General features: G+C 38.1%; 2 protein-coding genes across 2 annotated transcripts in view; both read right to left on the reverse strand.

Annotated features, from left to right (window-relative positions):
• Positions 1-713: 713 nt before the first annotated feature.
• ARL1 (ARF like GTPase 1) lies at positions 714-11,100 on the reverse strand. The gene is made up of 6 exons (XM_026694314.2): positions 10,813-11,100; positions 9,008-9,145; positions 6,366-6,447; positions 5,789-5,900; positions 1,422-1,600; positions 714-1,005 (listed from the first exon to the last, which is right to left on the reverse strand). Exons 1-6 carry the CDS (start codon positions 10,814-10,816, stop codon positions 975-977), a joined length of 546 nt encoding a protein of 181 aa, XP_026550099.1. The 5' UTR covers positions 10,817-11,100; the 3' UTR covers positions 714-974.
• Positions 11,101-12,723: 1,623 nt separating this feature from the next.
• The window catches only part of NUP205 (nucleoporin 205), a 40,538-nt gene continuing 35,161 nt past the window's right edge, over positions 12,724-18,100 (reverse strand). Inside the window, exons 37-43 of the mRNA XM_026694306.2 lie at positions 17,678-17,806; positions 17,170-17,296; positions 16,514-16,680; positions 15,952-16,075; positions 15,162-15,290; positions 14,124-14,182; positions 12,724-13,028 (exon numbers count right to left, since the gene is read on the reverse strand). Of these exons, the coding sequence (XP_026550091.2) occupies positions 12,876-13,028; positions 14,124-14,182; positions 15,162-15,290; positions 15,952-16,075; positions 16,514-16,680; positions 17,170-17,296; positions 17,678-17,806 (888 nt within the window). The 3' untranslated portion in view covers positions 12,724-12,875. The remainder of the gene's footprint in view (positions 13,029-14,123; positions 14,183-15,161; positions 15,291-15,951; positions 16,076-16,513; positions 16,681-17,169; positions 17,297-17,677; positions 17,807-18,100) is intronic.

The following is an 18,100-nucleotide window of genomic DNA, read 5'->3' on the forward strand; positions in this document are numbered from 1 at the left end:
GATGCTTCTATTCCTGTATGTTTCAGTATAATGAAGGGGGATACTTGATAGTTTCTCTCAAAAATGCTCTCTCATCTAGTTTCTCTCAAAAATGCTAGAGAGCCATTCTCATATCTCTACAACACACTATCTTTTCTTAAAGGAAATAGCTAGTCCTTGACTTACAACAGTTCATTTAGTGACCAAAATTACAATGGCATTGAAAAATGACTTATGACCATTTTTCTGTTACGATCTTTGTAGCAGCCCCATGATCATGTGATCAAAATTCAGATGCTTGGCAACTGACTTGTATCTATGACCGTTTCTGTGTACCAAGGGCATTAGATCCCCTTACGCAACCTTCTGACAAGCAAAGTCAATGGGGAAGCCAGATTCACTTAACAACCAGATTACTAACTTAATTGCAGTGATTCACTTAACAACTGTGGCAAGGAAAATTGTAAAATGGGGCAAAATTCACTTAACAAATGCCTCACTTAACATACATTTTGGGCTTAATTGTGGTTGTAAGTCAAGAACTACCTGAATAAGGATCAAGGTGGTTTTTGACTTACAAGTTTTCCTGAAGGAACAGTATGTGATGGTTTAGTTTTTAAAAACCCACATACTTTCACAGCTTCACCCAATATTCCTGACAGGTTACACAAAAAATGTCCCCTAATTCACCTTCAAGTGGGAATACCTTATAGATAACTAGCATGAGACAAAAGTGTAGGCAGTTAAATATTTATTAGTGTTAAACAGTTTCAGACACTTAAAATAAAGATTTATTCCAATTTCTCTAGCCGATATTCAGTAATGAATATCATAAAAATTGATGTTACGTAACTTATACCAGATATGAAGTAAATACAGTATGCAAACTTTCAGAGTGATTGCATAGGAACACCATTTTTTCAAAAGATAATCTGTCAATTCTATTTACAGCATTGCATTTATTCACAAAACCAATGAAGAAAACCTCGTCTGTTTCACTGTCTGCTCTTCAAGGTCTCAACCAACCTGAAAAAAAAAATTTGAAATTTAAATATCAAACATATTAAAAATAAAGTAATAAATTCATATTTATGTACACTGGGTTTCTATAATATGCACTAGGACTATGCAGAGATCCAAATTCAAAGAGGGAAAAATGATTAGGTATGTGCCTCAGCAGGTACCGAGGGAGCATCTGTTAGCATCTCCTTAAATGAAATGTGGCTTTTCCTATATGTTTCTATATAAGCTCAATATGCTACTTCAGAATTAGTCAGTCTATCTTACTGGGATCATGAATTCAGATTACACTACTTCAAGGAACTGCTGACAGGTACTTCATGAGCACTGCCAACCCCCATGTGCTTTTAATCAGTGTTTCCATTTTCTTGCACTATCCTAAATAAGTAATCTTCTAAGGGAACCAGAACAGTAATATTTACCACTCCATAGCTTCATCAAGTCCAGTGCCTTTGGTTGCAGATGTTTTGAATATCTGCCATTTTCTGTCCTTTAGAGCTGGTAGTCCAAGTGCATTTGCCATTTCCGTAGGAGTCATGGCTTGTTCCATATCTTGTTTATTTGCAAATACCACTAAAATGGCTTTCTTTAATTCTTCTTCCTAAAAGAGCAGATAATAGATTATATTAGATTTTCAATACAAAATCATGCTTCCATTATGAAGCAGCTTAATCACAGGGCCACAGAGACAGTTAAAGAATGAGTGGGGATGTCTAAATCCACAAGTGATTCAACCTGGCTTAGATTTAGTAAAATAATTAACATTTTCTTTTGATAGACAGCAACATTGGACTGTCCCTCCTTCGCTGTGTAATGCAGACTTGTACTGAATCTGGGATATATACTGGAATTTCCCAACATCTAAAACAGTGGTCCCCAACCTTTTTTGTACCAGGGACCAGTTTCAAGCAGAAACACTTTTTCAAGGACCGGGGGGGGGGGGGGGGGAGATTCTATTTTCCATTCCCAAAACTTTATGTTTACCCTACAACTAGCATTAAAGACACCTGACTGCAGTCTCTCTAGTTCTAGGTCTTGCCCAACTGTGTAGCTACAAAATTTCATGCAGATGTTTCTCTTATCTCTGTTTGGTGAAAACAGGAATTGAATGAGGAGCATTTAGTCAGTGTGTTTTCCCTAAGAAGCTCCTGATAGTCCTTGTTTAGGGATCATTCAGAGCTACGATGGACCTCTAACATCAGCCCAGGAAGAAAGTGCTTCAAAGAAGCCGGGCGGGGTGGCTTTTCCTGTCGCCGCACCTCCTCCGAGCGCCCGTTCACCCCACCCGCCCGCCCGCGCAGCTGCATTCAATCCAGTGCTCTGTCCTGCCTGCCTGCGTTTCTGGTTGTTTCGGAGCAGCTTCGGCTGATAAAAAGAGGCGAATAGTTATTATTCTCAGGCGAACCTGCTCCGAATCAACCAGAAACGAAGGCAGGCAGGCAGGCAGAACGGAGCACTGGATTGAACCGCGCGCGGGCGGGGTGGGGGTGAACGGGCGCTTCGGAGGAGCTGCGGCGACAGGAAAAGCCACCACCACCCCCGGCTTCTTTGAAGCACTTTCTTCCTGGGCTGGTGGAGGAGCGAGAGCGACTGAGAGAGGAACGAGGCGGGAGGAAACCGAAGCCGCTGAGCCGGAGAGCAGGACAGGCTTTGGTTGCTTCCTCCCTCCCCTTCTTTCATTTGTGTCCTTGATCCCTGATCCCAGCAGCATTCACCGAAGGCAAAGAAAGCCGCCATTTTTTAAATTTTTTTTTCTTTGGCCCGGTACAGAGTGCTCCACGGACGGAACCGGTCCGCGGCCCGGTGGTTGGGGACCCCTAATCTAAAAGACAAATTTCTTGCATTTTCATATTGAATGAAAAAATCCTAGGTTTATTTCATTCCCCCCCACCCCCACCCCAAAAAAATTAAGGTAGCACCCAACTGAATCTCAAGTGATTTCAAGCATCTAGACATTTGTTTTAACACTGAATGATTTCCACAGAACTTTCTGAAGCCCATCTTATTTCTGCATGGAGAAAGTAGAAGTGATACTGACTCTAATCAGGAAACAAATTTGTGAATACTAGCCTGTTAGACAATTAAATCTTACCACCCACTATTTAACAGAATGTTAATATGGGTAGTCCTTGACTTATGATTAGAATTGAGCCCAAAATTTTTGTTGCTGAGACAGTTCTTGAGTTTTGCCCCCTTTTATGACTTTTCTTGCTACAGTTGTTACGTGAATCACTGCAGTTGTTAGTAACATAGTTGTTAAGTGAATCTGGCTTCCCCTTTGCTTATCAGAAGGTCGCAAAAGGTGATCACATGACCCCGTGACACTGCAAATATCATAAATATGAATTGGTTACCAAGTGTCTGAATTTTGATCACATGACATTGGGAATGCTACAACAGTTCTAAGTGTGAAGAACAGTCATAAGTCACTTTTTGCAGTGCCATTGTAACTTGGTCACTAAATGAATGGTTATAAGTCAAGGACTACCTGTACAGTAGTCCTGAAAGCCTGTATACAGCTTATTCGGTTGAAATAATCCAAGGTGTTTGAAGAGGAACTCATTGGAGTTTGGGCCAAAAGGGTGACTATTAGCTTCAAGCGTGATTGAACAAAGACCTTGGTTCAACCACAATAAACAGGCAAGAAAACAGCATTCTCAGCAACAAAGGGTTTCTTATCAGCCCTGCTATATCCATGATTTGCAGTAATTCACAGATTATATAAAGCTTAAATTGAGCTCTTATTTGTCTCCCCTCCCACTCTCCTTAGAATCTATAGCTATTGAGAGGAGGAGAGGAAATGATCTTTGCTAGCCTCAGAGAACAGAAAATCACATTACCAAAATTTCTATTTTTTCCTCTTTTGCATCATTCTAAAGTGAATAATAATTATTAAATTTATCTATCCAAACTCCCAGTGACTGGGCAGTTTACAAAACATTTAAAAACAAGGAATAGAAAAACATAAAAATATGAACAAAGATTACAGGAAAAACAAACCCTGATAAGAACAAGGAAAAGGAAGTCAATCATCCTCATCAAAGGCCTGGATTTAGGGCCATGTCTTTTGAGCTCTTCAAAATACCAGCAAGGTAAGGGGTTATTCAAGTCTAGGTGCAGGAGGAGGAAACTGCATTCTCTCTTGACATGTACTTCCGGGGTTCCAAAGAAAGGCATTGTTTAATCGATGGAACTAGATCGCACCAACTCTGCCAATTTGAACTGGCTGGGAAAATACTACACAAGACAAAGAGTCTCTCAAGTAAACAGACCTCTGTTATGTAGGCCGTTATAGGTAGTAACCAATCACATCCAGAAGCAGCAAACTGACACCCGAAGCAGCTTGCAAAGCAGAGATGCTACATGGGCATACTGAGGCAAGTCCATCACTGCCTGCGCCACTGCATTCTGGACCAGCTGAAGCTTCTGTGTTGCCTTCAAGGGCACCTCCATAAAGCACAGTGCAATAGTTAACCCATGAAGTGACCAGGGCATGAGTAACTGAAGGGCAACCAAATAAATGTGCAACCGGTGTACCAGATGAAGCAGGGCAAAAGTCTTCCTGTCCACAGCTACCACCTACTCATCAAGTAGGAGTTTGAGGACAGGAAGACTCCTAAACTACATACTACCATTGAATGGAGAAGTACCACACTAACAAAAGTCAAAGTTGAAGTATCCCCAGACATGGGTGGTCAAAACACTAACCGTCACTACATTTTGGTGGGACTGAATGGGAGATGGTACCTCCCAATCCTAACTCACAGACTGCAGGCATTAGGACAGAACCTCAATAGCCTCAACTGGCTGCCCCAGAGTTGAAAGATATAATTGGGCATCATCAGCATACTGTTGATACTGAATCACAGATTAGCAGATATTAATATATATTAGTCCAAAGCCTCCAAGAATAAACAAATTGTCAACTCATAAAACATTCCTATGCCTATTTTAGTAATTACCATAAAGGGGGGGGGGGGAAATCTGGAAGAGCAGTGCAGCAGTTTGAAATCGAAAGTACATTCCAATACCTATCTTTAAAAGATTGTAACTAAACTACCAGACCTTTTGCTGGTGAATATACTTAATTGGAGAACGTGAATGATGACATCCAGCCTGTGAACGTGCTTAATTGGAGAATCTGGTTTATGAGATATCCAGGGGGGAGGGGGGAAACAGAGTCACAGGTGAGTGTAAATTATGTATGCCAGAGTTAGCTTGCTCTCAGGATTCCAGCAATCGCCCTAATTAAATCATGATTCTCAAGCTAAACTTCAAAAAACTTTGAAGGATTTATTAGAGGCAACATACTGGCATTGCCCTGTATGAAGCCAACTCTGGCATACGTAATTTACAGTCACCCGTGACCCTGTTCCCCCCCCCTCTCATAAACCAGATTCTCCAATTAAGCACGTTCACAGGCTGGGTGTCATCATTCAAGTTCTCCAATTAAATATATTCACCGGCAAAAGGTCTGGTAGTTTAGTTACAATCTTTTAAAGGTAAGTGTTGGAATGTACTTTCGATTTCAAACTCCTGCACTGCTCTTCCAGATTTCCTTCCCCCCCTCCCTCCCTTTATGGCAACTACTAAAACAGGCATAGGAATGTTTTATGGGTTAACATTAAGCTCATCTAAAGGGTAAACTAAAATGATGCTTAAATTAGTAGTAAAAAAGCATTTTTACTTGAAAATGAAGAAACAGGAATAGCATCAGAGTAAGACATCTTTTCATCATTACGAGCCTAATTTTAAATGCAGTATTCAGAGCTACTTTATTACTTCATACCTCCAACATGGCAACAAGCTCAGATTTTGAAATTCCAATTCTGTCTCTATCACAGCTGTCTACTACATAGATAACTGCATCAGTATTGGAATAGTAACATCGCCAATATGGTCTAGAAAAGAAAAGAAAAATGTAAATTGTATCTTATATCAGAGAACTCATAGCTTTCAAGAGTATTTCTTAGTAGTTTTAAAATCAAACTTTGTAAGTTTTGAGTTTTAAAACAAAACTTATCTATTGATATCAAAGCCATAGATATCCAAAAGCTTATAAAACCTTCCCCCACCCGCACTATCTGTCATCTACAATTCAACAACTAGCACCTTCAGTTCCTTCAGAAGGTACTTGAAATTTCAGATTGTTCTTTATACATAAATGTATTTTACAGCCTAAAAATAGTTTTCTTAACTGTAATGGCAAAATCTGTAGAAGCTGATACAATTATTCACTGCTTAATCTATGTGAAAGCCTAACCCAAAGAATTGTTTTCTGATATAAAGACATTTTCTTGTAAACTGGAAATATCATAACATTCAGTGAAATATTTAGATTTGTTGTGGTTTCAGAACCATTTTACCTGATGCTAGTCTGTCCTCCTAAGTCCCAGACTTGAAACTTTAGATTCTTGTAGGTGACTGTTTCAACATTAAAACCAATTGCTGGAAGAGAAAACAAAATTTAACTAGCACGTTAAAAATAATTGATATCCAAAAGTTTGAATACAGTAAATATTGCATGATTTTTAATTTCCAAATAAATTTGATATTACTGCTGAATATCCAGTACAGGTAACCCTCAACTTACAACCATTCATTTAGTGATCATTGAAATTGAAATGACTTATGACCCTTTTTCAGGACAATTACGTGGCTAACAACTGCAATGATTCACTTAACTGTGGCAAGAAAAGTCATAAAATGGGGCAAAAATCACTTAAATATCTTGCTTAGCAACAGAAATTTGCACTCAATTGTGGTTATAAGTCAAGGAATATCCATATTATTAAAAATATAGCCAAAACATCAGTATTTATTTGCTCACTGTATCTATATAGCTCTTTCTAAAAGTGCCTTAAACTTTATTAGGAAAGGATGGACTGCATGAAGAATTTTTAGACATCTGGGGGATAAAATCACTTGTATCCGGGCAAGTTCTGACCAGATGAGCAAAACCACAACTATTATCTTGAATGGGGGCCATGGTGGCTCACGTGGTAAGACACTGGGCCTGCGCAATGCTGAGGTTGGCAGCTCAGCAGCTCGATTCCCGCTAACACGTGCCATATGCTAAATAAATAAATAAAATCTTGAATGAATTTGAACTTGTAAATCCTGAGGAAATAGATATGATTTTGGTGTATCAACTCTTAATCTATAGACATGATTCTCTGCCATTACTGGTTGATGACAAGAAGCTGGACTAGGTAATTGTACTCTCCCTGAAAGAGGCAGTCTATGCCTTGTCCTTAAGTAAAGAGGGTTATTGGTGGATGTGATTACCTCAGGTGTGAATTTTATACATTTTGTTGATTTTAATATTTTTAAACTTTTATATTATGTTGTTTTATAGTTTTAATTTTTTGTAAGCCAAGTTGCATATAAATGAAATGAGAGAATATACATGCAAATAATAAAAATATTGAATAACTGACAATCTTCCCTTTTTGGGCAGGATAGATGAGAAGGGCTGTAGTTGCAGAAGACCCATCCAATTCTATGCATATTCCTTTAGTACTGGATGGGATTATGATTTCCCATACAGAACATAGGGCTCTCTCTTGACTTATGATTCCTGCTCAATGAGCAGACAGCAACTGTGTCTAAGTGCTTTCATAAATACAAGTACTGCTTTCATACAATTGCTTGCTTATTCCCAATTACATCTCTTCATCCAACAGAATATCATAATGTAGGCTCTCTCCATATCCCTTCATACAGATAATGTCATCAGATCTCATTGAAAGAAACTCAACTCAAATATTGCTTTCTTTTTCTAAAATGGCACCCACTGAAAATTCAATAGTTCTTAGCTTAGTGGTTTTTAGGAAAGCCTTTCAAACTTGGCTGGAGGTTTTATGCTGTTGCCTGGTTTTGAAATATTTCATCAGTGTAATTGTTTTACAAAAACAGTATAAAAAGCTAGTATGTAACTGTTTTGGTTCCGGGCTTGGATTCAGCTCCTGTGGAAGATCTGAGATTCAAGTGAGGAGGACATGGCAGGGCAATGTGAGCCGGCATTGCTCAGTAATGGGAATAGTAATCAGGATGAGATGGATGTGACAAAGGAAGACAGACCTGAAGTATTGGAATTGTCAGGACCTTTGACCTCCTCTGGTTCCTTATCTGATCATCAGCCAGGAATGGCTGACAGGGAAGATTTGAGAGAGTCTTCGAGTGGAGATGAGAACTTGGAAGACTTATGGTTAAACGTCAGAAACAGAGGACGTTTGAGGAGGCAAACTCAGCTGGAACGAAGGAGGAGGGCGAGCCAGTAATTAAGGAAATTAACTGTTGCCTCAATGACTATAAAAGGACACAGCTGGGCTGGTAAAATTTGCCAGGAACAAAGTGACTGATTGCGTGGAGAAGTTACAGCCGACGCTCTGAGGCTTGAGAATTTTTGCCAGGACTGGTTTGCCAAACAGAGCAAAGCTTGTTGCTGTGGACTGTGATTTATGGCAGCCGTTATCTTGTGAGACTCCTTTTTGTTTGATTTACTTTTGAAATGGCTGCTTTCTGTGTTGCTCGCTTGAATTTTGAAGGGGAGTCATAACATGTAACTATTGCTTCCAGAATTGACATATGAATGTACTATTATTTTTGTATTGTAATTTTATTATTGTTTAACCTGATCTATAGACATCTGAAATGTACACTATTCTGTCTTCAATGATTTCAGTAGCATATAAATCTGACAAGGAAATAAATTCATTCTACAGCTGAAAAGCCAGTATTGGAAAATCCTGATTTCCTTATAGGAAGAAAAAATGACCCGATACATAGAGATATTTATTCTGTTCAGAAGTTATAAAATTTCCTTTAGAAATATTTTAATATTTAGTAAATTTATTTACATTTTTTTGTGCAACCCATATGATAATGGAAGGTGAAGTAGTCTTAAGATTTTAAGATACTTCAATTAATAAATGTATAAGAGGAGATAAGAACATTGCATTACGTGCTATGAATCACATTTCATTTTGGGGGAAAAAACACTTACTAGGAATGGTAGTTACAACTTCACCAACTTGTAACCTGTATAGAATTGTGGTCTTTCCTGCTCCATCTAATCCCAAAATTAAAATTCTCATCTCCCGTGTACCAAACAAACTGGAAAAGATTGTTGAAAAAAAGCCACCTACAAACAAAACAAAACAAGCATTATTAGAAATGTATTGATATCAGACTGTTCCAAATTAACAATTTTTAAAGCTTTCCTGAGAAATACATTTCACTTCTAGGACATCTACTTATTTTAAGAATTTTTCTCGTTTCTATTCTTTTTAATAAATACACATATGCAATACAAAAGCAAGTCATAGTAATCTTAAAAGTTGGAATTTCTGCATTATTATATTTTATATTTTTGTGAATGCAATTTCCTAATTTCCAAACATCTTTTAATGAAAACTTTCACTTTTCAAATTAGTTTCATGATTATCAACAGCTGCATGTCCCTTTTTTAAATCTTCCCAATCTAATTAGGATTCCCTGATGTTGTCAGATCTAAGTACTAATCAGGTCTGATCCTGCTTGCTTCCAAGCTCAGAAAAGATCAAATAAATACTGCTGAACTTTCTGAAACCCTGCTGAGGGAGATAACAGGAAAAACTGAAGTTTACATTATTTATAAAGATCAATTCTGCACTCCTTAAAGCAAGAGAAACAGGAAGAACTGAGCTTGCAATTTTAAATTCCAAAGTTGTGGCAGGCACCTACTTACTAATCTCTTCTTTGAAATGTCTTAGCATAGCACAAAGAATTGGATGCATTTCTTAAACTGCAAGTCCAAGGACTCCCGAGGGTCCCAGAAGATCCTCTTATAGGTCCACAACACCAAAATTATTTGCCAGATATTGAAAGTTTTATCAAAAATTTCAATATCTGACATTAAACACTTATGTCAAATGACTTTAAAACAATGTCAATTTTCTCATTTTAAAATACAAGGCTTTTTCATGAAAAGAATTGTTAACATCTAAAGGGATTACTATTATTTTACTACTATTGGTAGTATTATTTTTACATGATTCAATAAACGTTTCATGAATGCATCAGTTTTTAACTTTGAATACGATAAATAGCAACAAACATAGCCCACACAAACTAAAGCTATTTTGGAAGCCTCCATAATTTTAAAAAATTAGGAAAGGGTCCGAAGGGCAAAACATTGAAGAGACACTGTTCTAGAGCCAAGGAGTGAGGAGGAATGGAGGTGGTGCCCCTCATCTCGTTTAATTTTCGTCCAAAAGTTTGTTTGCAGACACCTGAAATTTATAGCACAGCGACATACGGGCGTCCCTGCGGGTCGCACAGGTAAAGCTTGTGAATGGGAAATTGGACAGCAAGAGCCTGGACAGGTTACCGTCTCCGAGCAGAGAAAATGTTATCCGCTACCGTCCAACGGTTCTGGGTGATGAGGGGAAAAGCGTGTGAGAAGGAGGGGAGAGAAAAGGGGAGGGGAGCCGGTTCGAGGGCGTCAAAGTTGCATCTCCTCAGTGTTGTTGCGGTCTAACTTTTCCTACTCCCTCCGAGGATCGGCGCGCTCTTTCTTCTCTCGCCTTTGACTCCGGGAAGGAAATTCCCCCACACCGACCGAGACGCCGAGTTTCCCCTCCAGGAAGCTCCCAGGCAAGCGAATTCAACGGCTCCATAACCCCAGGAATGGCCCAGAACCACAAGGGAGGCCCGAAGGGGGAAAACTCCTCACGGAACCCCACCCCAAACGCTCCGTTTTTCGGATCTCCTCCCGTTCCAGCCGCCACCTCCGCCCTCGCTCAAGCCTGCCTTCCTCCCTTCCCTCACCCATGACGGCAAAGGTTTCCCGGGCTGTTTTCCGCTCAGCTGCCCGGCAGTCCTCCTCCTGCCCCTCAGACTCTGTTGCTGCCGGCGGCGTTCACCCGGAAGTCGGCGAGCAGCAGGGTTCCACGTCGGCTCCCGCGTGCTTGAGTCGCTCCCGCGACGCGCACCAGCTGATTGACATGAGGACCAAACCAAGGACAGAATTTTCGACACAAACCGGCGGCGCCGCGACTGAGGACGAAGCGACGAATCTGCTCGGTCAAAAGCAGAGCGACAGAACCTCTCTCGGCTTTCCCCATTGGAGGAATTTGGCTGGTGGGCGGGGATAGGGGCGGGGCTACTCGCGTTCCGGGATCACGTGGTGCTGAGCGACAGCGATGATAGGAAGGAAGCGAGCGGGCGGGGAGTTGCGGGAAGAGTGTTCTGCTTTTGAGGAAAAGCATTGGCAGCATTTCTATTTTTCAGTTTAGAAGGAGAGCTACGGTTGCGGGTCTGCAGTGTCGTAGTTACTGATTGTCAAACTCGATGTTTCGTTCCCGCGTAATTTAAGAATGAAGCGCGATGCCGCAGCAGCATATCTAAGTGGAAAATCTCCAGGTACATCTATGGAGAAAACTGCAACAGGACAGCAGAATGTAATTATCCTGGGATTTTCCAGTGTAATTGAATTGTTCCAAAGGTGCTTTTTCAGGGGGCAACTGGACTTTCTTGTTTTTTCTTTTGAAGACGTTTCACTTCTCATCCAAGAAGCTTATTCAACTCTGGCAGAATAGTGGGGAATGGAAGGAATAGATTCCCCCTTTGAATAGTGTGTGGGGGGGTGGATTAGGTGACCCCAAGGACACAGATAGACCTCCAAATGCTTCAACGATCCTCTAAAACAGGGATGTCAAACCTGCAGGCCAGATGCATCATGTGCTGGCCCTGCCCCCGCCCAGTCGATAGATCACATGATGACGCGCCCCTGCGCTAAAAGGATACAAATGACCAGCTGTCTGCAAGGAATATAAACCTTCCATTCCCCACTATTCTGTCAGAGCTGAAGAAGCTTCTTGGATGAAAAGCGAAACGTCTTCAAAAGAAAAAACAAGTCCAACTGCCTCAAGAATAAGCACCTTTGGGACAACCATGACCTGCATGACTGAGAATCTCTACAAGTGTAATTTAATATTCATAGAATAACATGTTGGCTACATTTTACTTGTTCTACAGGTGGTACTTAATGTTTTTAAAAAACAGCAACTGTCAAAACAAATACATTAGCACTCTCCTGAGAAAATCTGGATTTTATTCAGAACACTTTTTATAGCCTCATATAATTTCAATTTGCCTTTTTCAGCAAGTAGAATGGGGGATGACGACAACGTTGCTATAAGAAGCTATTTTTCCAACAGTTCTTTAAATACAGATAGTCCTCAACTTACAACCACAATTGAGCCCAAAATTTCTGTTAAACTAGACATTGTGAAGTGAATTTTGCCTCATTTTATGACTTCTTGCCACAGCCGTTTAAGTTAGTGAATCAATGCAGCTGTTAAGTTAGTAACAAGGTTAAGTGAATCTGGCTTCTCCATTGACTTTGTCCAAAAGTTACAAAAGTTATAAATACGGGCCATTTGCCAAGCAACTGAATTGATCACATGACCATGGGGATGCTGCAACTGTCCTAAGTGTAAAAAACAGTCATAAATCACTTTTTTCAGTGCTGTTGTAACTTATGAACAGTCACTAAATGAATTGTTGTAGGTCAAGGTCTATCTGTAGACAAAATTATTTTCACGTGGGTTGCCAGAGTTAAAAAAAATCTGGCCAGTATTTGCACTGATATATTGATATCAGAATTTTTACTCTTGTGAATTAATTATATCCTATTTCCTTTTCAAAGTAATTAGCTTTGTACACAAAAGTGGTTGTTTAAAAAAGTTTATTTTTCCACAGGTAATAATGAATGGCAGAAACACACAAAAATTATTCATTCTTGTAATAAAACATATTAAAATAATTTCACCATAATTTATAAAATGTTACTTGTACAAAAAACATCAATAATGAACAAACATTATTCTTCATCCCCTTGATATTCTTAGCAAGCCACGGATACGTCTAACAAGTGCTTGAATGAAAGTATAGCGGGACCGCACCTTAGAATACAGTCCTTCTATATCTAGAAGTTTCTTCTGAAGGGATTCTCCAAAATTATTGGTTGTCTCTAGCTGAAGCTAAAAAGAAGCAACAAAAAAACCAAGATAATCTTTATTTATTAAATCCTCTGTTAATGCACTGCTAATTTAGATTCAGTGGTCTATATAAGTGGGTCCTCTTTGAGGTATATTTAAAATCTAAAAAGTAAATACAGATTTATGAGTCATGCCATGTCTAGGTTTAACATGTCCTTTTAAAAAGTTAAAAAACCCAATCGTGATAAAACATTGTAATAATTGGAAGCCTATTACAATATTATTGAAGTTTTAAAGTATAGCCTTTGATTGGAAAGAGAAAGATGATAAAGGGATGCCCTCAAGAAACTTAATTATCCCAACATTTCTGTTCTCAAGTATATGAAAAATAAGTACAAATAATAAAAACAAATTATTCAACTCTATGGGGAAAAAATAGCCAAGTCTTCAGATAATTACAAGCAATATATTTATTTTGAAGCTAATATGCTTTTACTTTCATAATAATGTAAAATTTGTAAAGAAAAAACAAGGCAAGGCATGCTTTCTTTTAGTTGATTTACATTTTGTTAATTGATTGAAAACAAATGAACAGAAAAATTCTGATATTTGCTTCTGCTTTTCTTTAAATTTACTATAATAGAAGAGTGTAAAGGAGAAGAGACTGAAAAAAATGCAAATATTGTTGGATAATTTATTTTATTACAGAGCCAGTTTGGAGTAGTGATTAAACTCGGAGACTGTAAGTTTTAGAGTTTAGGTTAGTTGTGTAACCATGGTCCCTCTCTCTCAGTTCTAAGAAGATGGCAGTGGTAAACCATTTCCAAAAAACTTGTCAATAAAACTGCACGGACTAGTCCAAGCAGTTTGTCAAAAACTGATTCAAAGAGACCAACCCTTTCACAAACCTTTATTACTAATATAATTCATAATCTGCAAGGGCAAGTATGGTTACAGAAGCAATATTTAGCATGCTGGATTGTTGTGTATTTATTGACCATTCAGAATGACTATTTTCAAAGTTAAGTAGCAGTGAACTAATCAAAACTTTTATTTTCAAGGACCAATAATCACTTAATACAAGTTATGTAGAGTCAAGCCCACTATTTATAAAGAAAACCCTTTGAAAGATCCTACCTGATCTATATCAAGTTGGCTTATTCTGCTCAATCCACTTGTTACATCGAAGTTAGTTTCTGAATGAAAGGAATGTTGGAATTAAAAATTGCCATAGTTATGTCCAAAGCAAGCTTTGAAAATATGCAATGTAAAGTCATTTAAGAGTTGCATAATATCTATAATAAATAGAAATATCAATTGATTCTTTTGTTCTAGTACATATAAATAGAGAGGCAGAGAAAATCTGAGATCCTTGTACCAACTGTGTGTTCTAAAGGAGCCAACTTAATTCAGATGTTTTGGAGGCTATAAACCTTAGGGAAGTGGTAGGGCAGCAATTACAAAACACTGTAATTGAAAAGAATTGTCTGAATCCCTTTCAGATAAGATGTAAGAGAGGGGAGGGGATAGAAGAAGAGAAGAGAGGAAAGAAGAGGAGATTCTTTATTGGCCAAGTGTGATTGGACACACAAGGAATTAGCCTCTGGTGTATAAGCTCTCAGTGTACATACAAACAACGTGATAAATCGTAAGATAATAGGAAAAGGTAATAAGAAAGATGAGAAGGATAATAGCAATACAGCCCAACTACATGGGCCACTATCCTTAGGCATAAGACAATGCTGTGGGAATTAGGTGTTTAGCAGAGTGATGGAAGGTGGGGGGAAACTGTCTTAGCATCAAGCTGTTTTGGCATGCAATGCCTTGTAGTGGCATCCTGAAGGGGGGGGGAGGAGAGTTGAAACACTTTATTTCCAGAATGTGAGGGGTGTGTAGATATTTGCTTTTGCTGAAGGAATAAGTGGAAACCTTTTCCGAGAGACAAGTGACAACTTCTGTTTCAATTGCAATTTTCCCTGGAATGGGAGTCTTTATAAGCATGATTCATGCATCTAATTAATCACAAAATGTTTAAACCAATGTTTTAGTTTTGTTGTAACAGAATCCATTAAAACTTCTCCAATCCTAACTGATTATAAACAGTTGCACAATCTGCTGATTAAACTTTAAGGGATAAAATAATGTAGGAATTAAAATAAATTGAAAGAAAATTACCTTGTAATCTTCTGCTCCTCAACTGAGTCCTGGGAGCCAAAAGAGAAGCTTGGGAATCTGCAGGAGTACAGTGTAGTAGATAGTGTTCAAGATGCCTCCAAAGAATAAAAAGACAGGTTTCTATAATATCTGCAGACATATTTAGTAAAGGAGCTTATATTTACTGTCCATATTCTTGGTCATGCATATAACAAAATAAAGCAACAGATAATTGTACATTTGCTACTTAGCAGCAAGCAAGCATCTGTTTCATCCCCACATTTTAATCATTTCTTCTAGAATACACATAGATACTATCATTTTTAAGCAAAACCAGGTTCTCTAGTTGCAGTCTAAATTATTTTTATTGTTTCTCAAACTTTATTAAGTTGATAACTTTACATTTAGACAACTCAATTAATATTCCTAACAATAATCATAATCCCAAAATGCATGTAATGCCTCTTAAAAAAAATATCTTCCCAGACGTTCCGCTGCATTTAAAATTTCATCATTTTATAAAATTAAACAGTCTCTCACAAAAGTTCATTTTCTTAATTAATTTTAAAGGTTATAAAATTGTAATGCTAGATCAATAGTTAAGTTTTTTTGATATTTAAAAGTTATTACATCTGATTACAGTCTCTTAAAGGCTACTTATTTAAAATCAGGAAATCACAAATTGTTGAGATTTGCAAGATTGTTTTAAAAAATTAAACATTTAAGTTGGATAGCAGTGGAAGAAGTCATTTTTACCATGTATGATACCATGTATGATTGTTAAGTTTTTAATTTTGTGATCAAAGGATACAGCAACACAGAGAAAGCAATTTGGCTCGATTGTTGATCAGCTTCACTAAACGTCGCTTTGCTAAAATATACTTTTGTGTAGTAGAAATTTTGTCTACTCCAGCTAGAATAACAGACTGGCACAACTATGGAAAGAATGAAAAGACATATAAACATGTAATACTGTGTACTATACAAGTTATGAGCCCTACAAAACCAACTTCTCATATAAACACACATATTATTCCAAATAAAAATTAAATTTCAAGAGAAATTTTACAATAGGAAACTCTGGAAACTACAGTGCAAACTCAGATCACGACTGTAATCTATTCCAGGATTATGGTTGCAACCCGATTTGATTGTGGCCAGAAGCACGACAGTCTACGCATGCACGGACAAAAAAAAGGCACCAAAGGGGAAATTGCTGCAGCGATTTTCAGGTTTGCTTGGTCACCACCCAAAGATCTGTTTGCGACCAGAAGCAAAAATTCTGGTCATCACTAAAATATAACATGCAGGGGTGGAACAATCAAAGGATAAACTTGACAGAAATAGTGAAAGCAAGGATACAGGAAGGTTACCTCTTTTATCTCTTCTGGTGGTAGCTGTTCCACATTTTGTAACTTGTTAACATTCTGACGATGACTATCATAGTAACTGAAGAAGTCATTAGCGCTTTGTTTTAAGAGGTAGACAATAATACCCAGGCCAGGCAATCGCCAATATGGAATCACTGATGCTTGTGTATCTAAAACAGGTAATAATAAGATAAAACAAAGAGCATTTGCCACAAAGTTGGATTCTATTAAATTAAAAACAAACTTAATCTAAAATAAGGGCCAAAGAGTAAACTGTACTTCATTACAAAAGTGTGGCCTCCAAGGTCATGTAGTTGATATTGCCTTCCTATCCACATGTACAGTACAAACAGAGAAAATAATATGCTATATATGTAAACATTGAGAGCAAAGTCACACAGACGTGCATGGTATCCCATATTATCAAAGTGAACAACCATGACAATTCAGTGTACTGTATTGCTGAACTAATGCTTTTACAAACTAAAACAGCCTCTGTGGCAGAGAATGTCTAGATTCTGCATTAGCCTTGACCTCTCAAATGTAAAAGCAAGCCTCATAAACATGACATAAACAGCATTCTTAGTACATGAAAATATTGGAAGAATTGTTAACTATAGTATCTAGAATGCATTTTTAAGTTACCTAAGTAAACCTACCTTGCCGAGGTCCATCTCGATTGGTGGATTCAGAAAGACTGGGAGTGAACAGGCAAACTGTGTGTTCAAAAGTAGGGGCACACTGTACCATAAGCAGTTGGCAATATTCCATCACATTGGCACAGATCTACATATATAGATGTAAAGATCTTTTTTTAATACAATGTCTCTTACTGCTATGACAAAGGCACAGAAAATGCAAAACAATATTTGAGAATGTTGCAATAAGAGCCTTTTGTTTCTTCTTTTGATTTATATCCAGCCTTCTGTACAGGAGGCCAAAGTGGTGTGTGTGGTGCTCCCTCACATTCCCCACAACAATAACCTTGTAAGGTACGTTGGGGCTGATTGATCCTAGAGAGAGCAATTGACTAAGCGCCCCCATCCCCAAGCTTCTGCAGCGGAGAACAAACTAGAACTTGGATCTTCTCATTCCTAGTACAACACTTCAGCCACTATACCATCTAGTTTCTCAATTCTACACACTGAAGTTCACTGACTGGCTCACCTGTTGCATGGCTAGTTCAATGTCATCTCTCTTGTTCACTCTGTCAGCATCTGTGTGATCATCTTGCAGTCTGAATTGGCTTAATCTCTCTGAACTACCAAACCGCGTGAGTAGGCCTAAGCACTGGCGCTAAAAGCAAATGAAAATAAACCAATTAATTCTGTTCTCTCCATTAATTGTATAAAAATTCAATGTGCAATGTGCTTTTAAGATATAAAATCATATTCTGCATTACTGACAATATTAAATTAAAATTCTTGCCTTTTCCATTTTTCTCAATGATTTATCTGTTCTGAAAATTTGCAATTCACCTCCCCCACTTCTCACAAAATTCTACTCTCTAATGTAACTTGGGCCATACCTTATGTTCCTTGTTTCTGCACACCTTTTATGCCCTAAAGTTCATTCTGCAAAACTATATGT

Source organism: Notechis scutatus, chromosome 6, assembly GCF_049901735.1.
Source record: "Notechis scutatus isolate UNSWTSFEM ecotype Mainland chromosome 6, rNotScu1.2, whole genome shotgun sequence".
Classification (NCBI taxonomy): Eukaryota; Metazoa; Chordata; class Lepidosauria; order Squamata; family Elapidae; genus Notechis; species Notechis scutatus.